The sequence below is a fragment of the Fibroporia radiculosa genome (genome assembly GCF_000313525.1).
Source record: "Fibroporia radiculosa TFFH 294 genomic supercontigs, scaffold10667, whole genome shotgun sequence".
Lineage (NCBI taxonomy): Eukaryota > Fungi > Basidiomycota > Agaricomycetes > Polyporales > Fibroporiaceae > Fibroporia > Fibroporia radiculosa.
The window spans coordinates 1-5,162 of NW_012132961.1; the positions used below are offsets into that span (position 1 = coordinate 1).

General features: G+C 50.9%; 2 protein-coding genes across 2 annotated transcripts; both read right to left on the reverse strand.

Annotated features, from left to right (window-relative positions):
- Positions 1-1,029: 1,029 nt before the first annotated feature.
- FIBRA_09133 (uncharacterized protein) lies at positions 1,030-2,650 on the reverse strand (the record flags this gene model as incomplete). Its single annotated transcript, XM_012321461.1, has 10 exons — positions 1,030-1,371; positions 1,437-1,540; positions 1,601-1,662; positions 1,737-1,759; positions 1,804-1,867; positions 1,934-2,045; positions 2,095-2,137; positions 2,175-2,318; positions 2,380-2,522; positions 2,587-2,650. 10 exons carry the CDS (start codon positions 2,648-2,650, stop codon positions 1,030-1,032), a joined length of 1,101 nt encoding a protein of 366 aa, XP_012176851.1.
- A 2,004-nt stretch (positions 2,651-4,654) lies between these two features.
- On the reverse strand, positions 4,655-5,126 carry FIBRA_09134 (uncharacterized protein; the record flags this gene model as incomplete). Its single annotated transcript, XM_012321462.1, has 3 exons — positions 4,655-4,884; positions 4,945-5,035; positions 5,088-5,126. The coding sequence occupies 3 exons, from the start codon at positions 5,124-5,126 to the stop codon at positions 4,655-4,657; spliced, it is 360 nt and encodes a 119-aa protein (XP_012176852.1).
- Positions 5,127-5,162: the final 36 nt, after the last annotated feature.

Sequence of the window (5,162 nt, forward strand, 5' to 3'; positions counted from 1 at the left end):
AGTGAAGCGCATGAAGCGCATCGTTTGCGCAGCATCCTGTCTCCATTCATCTCGTCGGATCCCGAGGGATCCAGCGGATTCTCCTATTGATCCGGCGCGCATATAGGCGGAACTCTAACATGAGCAGATATGTGCATTTCCCCGGATGACTGCCATTTGACGGGATAGCTTCAAGAGTTGCCCCATTACGTAGTTGCAGTGTTGCCTTCTCCAGATTTTCAGCACTGCCTAAGTATGTGCCTGCTGGCAAAAAAAGGTCAAATCACACACCACCAAATACTGCATACGGACATACTGCCAGACCGGTACAGCATGTTTAGAGTTGATCGCGGGAAAATCTACCCTGGTCCGCTGCTAGAGCTGGAACGACGAGGCTGCATCACACCGGTCTCCACATACATGGTGAAATACGCTGTAGCTGAGCTAAAACAACGTCCGTCGGCATTGTTTGGATGCTGGCTGAGACTGGTACGCACTTGAAGTATACTCCGGCCCATAGCACGAGAGAAAACTCTGTATTGGAGGCGATGTGGAAACAAACTTGAGCCTGTTCGCGTATTCGCCACCTCTCCATACTGCCAGCCGTTTGCTCCAATCTCTGGCTAGTCATTTTCCGTGATACGATAGTGGACGTTCTAATCCCGTTTCGATCACTTTTGTTTGTTCTTCAGGCTGTTTTATTCTTATATTCCGAATAGAGTCTATCGCTGTAGAATACCTGGGTGTATATGCCAAAATGACCGCACATATTGCATTTTTGATACCAGACGGACGAGTGTCTCAGGACTTGGAAGTGTATGTGTGTAGAGCGGAAAAGGAGTTTTGATGTCGTAACGATCTACGCTGATGCCGGTGCGAGAGGATAGAAACACAGGGTAAGTCAAATTGCAAGTACCAGCACTACAAAGCAAGAATCGGAAATCGTGCCTCAATGCTAAGCCACCAACGGCAGTAGCTCCAGAACGTAGAGCCTCACCGCGTTATAGACTCTTACACACAAAGATGAAACCCACGATAACTAAAACTTCATCAATGGTAATGCTTCACCACAATTCCGGCAACTATCTCCTCCTCAACCCCATTCCCTTTCTTCTGCAACTCGATCAGGCCATATGAGCTTGTTCTTCCCTTTCGATAAGCTTCCATCGTAGGGGCGCTAGCATCGGGAACACGCCGCACAATCCCATGTCTTTGGAGAACCGGGCTCTCCGCGTGTGGAATTAGCCTCACGTCGTCATCGGTCATGGCGAAGTAGAAGACCCCAAGGCGGGTCAGGCCACGTTGGTCCGGGGGCGGCTGGACAACACGGTGAATGGTTGCTTTGTAGAAGCCTCCGGAGAGGTACTCCATCGCATCGCCTGAGTTCACCACCTTCAGATGAGAAAGACGAAGATCAGATTTCAGGCAATAATCAGTAGTCAGATGTGCGCACGTACAAGGGCATTCTCGATATGTCTAATCCAGCGCCACTTCCCGTCTGGCGACATGATCTGGAGCGCAGAGACTGGTTGGCTCCATAGGATGGTGACGCTTCCAATATCTAATCATAGTCACTTTAGAGAGCGCCCGTTGATCCACAATCTGAACCCTTAATTCTCACCGGTATGACCTTTCAACCAGGTATTTTTCGTCTTCGTCTCGTCATCTTCCGATCTCGGATAACTGTCTCACGGCACGTTTGGAGAGTTCGAGAATACTATAAGGACAAGATCCGCGTACTATTTCATAAATCGTACTGAAAGTCTATTGAGTAGCTTGGCTAACAAGTATGAGGATGAGACGCGCACAATAGCTTTCGCCCACCGCAGAATAGTTGTGCTGGTTGATGAATGTATCTTCTGGTATCTCTAAACCTATCGCATAAAGTCTAGAAGGAAGCATGAGAATCCGCGACGCCATAGTTCTACATATCAAGAGTTGCAGAAAGGCTTACCGCAGGAGTTTATGTAATATCTCAACGTGATTGAATGTTATGAAGGCTTCTATCTCTGGCAAAAGAGGACGCAGGACTTCTGGATGCTGCTTTCGCGTAATGTCGTGGTTGACTAAGCAGATCGTCAACATACAGATAGCAACGAAGCGCGATCAACACACTATTGTAATGCTCTAGTTGGTCGCGAACGCCGGCATCGATGGTCTAGGCGATAAATGGTCAGGTCACACATACCGCTCACGCAGAGAGAAGAGAGGACCCAAAAACCCCGCGCTTTGAAACCTTGAAACGAGCCTCCTTCTACTATCTTCGCGGCGTACTCTCGCTTCTCCTCCTCCGAAAAATGGGTGAAAGGAAGATCGGCGATGTCGAATATACGTTCATTCTATCCAATAGCCCATTATCGTTGTATCATCTGAGCCAAGACGAAACAAACAGGAACATACCTGAGCTTGTGTATAACCATGATTGATGACATAGAAGAACCCATGTGTAGACAAGGCCCCTCGTAGTTGAACGGCTAGCTCAGCGCGACCTTCTGCAGTCTCTGCCTTGGCAAGATCAATGATTGCGAGGTCAGCATACTCCACTGTAGCACACGGTGAGTGAATATTATTGCAGTTACACTATGAGATGTACGAGAGAGTACTGACAAGCTTCTTGTGTCGGTGCAACAGGAGGGCGATGTGGAACTGGGGGAATAACTGTGCCTGGCATCTTCTACTAGGCCCTGTGAGGGCGGGAAAATTTGGCGGGTACGACGATGGAGCGGAAGACCCGCATGCGAGATATGGAAGGCATTTTATACCTTACTCCAGCAAAAACCCTTTCGACTTCGACTTCGGCATGCCAGGAACCGAACAGAAAGCCATGATGCCGAACAATAGAAGACGCTATGAGTCTGACTAGAATTCAAATTCACTCTCAAATGAGTACTCAGGGAAGCATGTCACCATCTCGAACGGAAAGCCACAATACCGAACTTGAAGACGCTGTGAGAATTAGACCAGACTCCAAGTTCACTCCAAAATGAAACTCGGGGAAGCATGTCAAGGAACGCGCCCGTGGGACCAGTATGAAATGCGAAGGATCATATCAGGAGAGTTGCGTCATACATAGTGAGCAGCTGACAGAATGGTGGAGATAGTCAAATTCGAACTAGTAGCGCCGCATGCCGCAGTAAAATCCTTGCTCGGAGGGTAGTGGATGGTGTAACGCACGTTCGGTTTCGTGATAGGATAGTCTATCTACATCAGGAACAACCCATCCGGTTGTAGCTACCTGCAAACCTTTGGAGCAGTGAGCACTGGCAGGAGCATGTCGTAACCAATGTGGACGTACGCACCAGATACATACTCACCCAAAGCCTCCGTATCGCACTGCCTGCATAATCCAACTTGTCGTAGCCAATGGAACTGGTCTCGCCTAACGCGAAACCTGTTGTCAATGAAGCCGACGTAGCATGCGATGCGGCGAAATGAGTATATTGAAATGACTTTGACGATCCTCATAATCAGCGCACGAAAATACTTAAATCTATGAATTTCTTCACATAGAACAATGTCGCCAGTTTGTATATCGTATCCGTTGTAAATCAGACATCTATGTGTGCGGTGCATTTTGGAACCAAATGGCATGTACGTACCAACTCCGTCAAACCAGTCATTCGAAGATGTTGATGTTTGAAAAGGCATCTTCGGTATCCAGAGGAGCGGAGTGACGGAGATTTAAACCGAAACGGCTGGGTACGAGCCTAAAATGCGACATCCCCTATCTAATGCCTCCCAGAAAGGAAAGCAGCCCTAGGATCCTGGTGCGGAGCACAGAATTTCGTACAAACAGATTCCACATCTTTCTGCACGTTGCTGCTGTAACGCGGTGCCTTCCGTAACTTGTTGAAGGTAGAGATTCATGACTTTATAATCTTTCGGGGAAGATAACAATCTCTGAATAGGCTGATCAGACAAAGTGCATCCTAAGACCTGCCCTCAGAAGTTCAAGTCAAAGTTGCGCCTGCTCACCGCGACTCCATGTTGAGACTGCCCTTTGCAGGGAGATTGTTCTTTCGTGTCTGCTGAGATGCTTTCTGCACGATGACACTATGATTTGCCCATCGTAGATACTAGCAGCGGCAAGGACGCCTGCACACCGCAGGGTTGGGACGGCGACGATGCAGACAACGCTGTTGTGGCAAACGGGAGCCGGCGCCGCGACATGATGCGATAGTGAAAGTTTCCTCTGGGTGCTCTCTCATTTACATCTGCCTATTCTCGTGATGGTCCAGTCTGGTGTCGCAATGGGGTATGGGTCGAGGCGATAGGGACTGAAGCTCGCCGAGGGAATTGGATGGGCCTTTTCGAACCAATTTTCACCGACACGACGATGTCGAATCACAAGTTCATACGTATCAAGGACAAGGGAAATTTGCGAGCCTTGTGGCGGACTTTCTTCCGATCTACTACCAGCCACCGAAACCCATGCTACAACGCTTCCACAAAGCCATCGCGGATGCAGCGGCGATTCGATACATAGTGGATCTGCCAATACGTGATCTGTGCTCTGGGAGACGCCGTTGACCGCAGATGGGCATCGCCCAGTGGCCGAGATGGAGTCAGGTAGACCGTCCTCTTCAATGTACGAGGACGTGCATCGCACGTATGTATTGTCATTCAGCTTACAACAACCAGCATCTGCATCCTTGTATACCACTCCAACCGTCGCCTACGGCTCCTCCGCGAGGTCGACGTTGTCCGCGAGACGCACGACGCGCTCCTCGGGCGAGCCCACCTGGTGGTCGTACGCCCAGCGCAGGACGCGCGGAAAGTCGCGGCACACATGGCGCGTGCTGAAGTCCGGGTACTGCGTGCTGTATCCCGCGACCCAGTCGTACGTGATCAGGCCGGTGTCGGCGTGGCACATCAGCGTCTGGCGCAGCATCTCGATGCAGTGGTCTGCGCGCGCGCGGGGTCAGCGAGTACAAACGGCTCGGGGGCGGGGGGCGGGCGACGCACCGGCATGTGCCCGGATGGTGTCTGCGCGCGCGTCGAACAACGGGTCACGCCCGTCATAGTACTCGCGGTAAGTGTACTTGCGCAGCGCGTTCTGTGCGCGAGGGACATCAGCGGGGAGACGAGCCGGACAGGGAAGCACGCACGAGGCAGTGGAGCTGGTGAGTGAACTCGAGCGAGCCCATGTAGCCGCCGCCGTCGTCGTCCCGGAAGCGCACGAG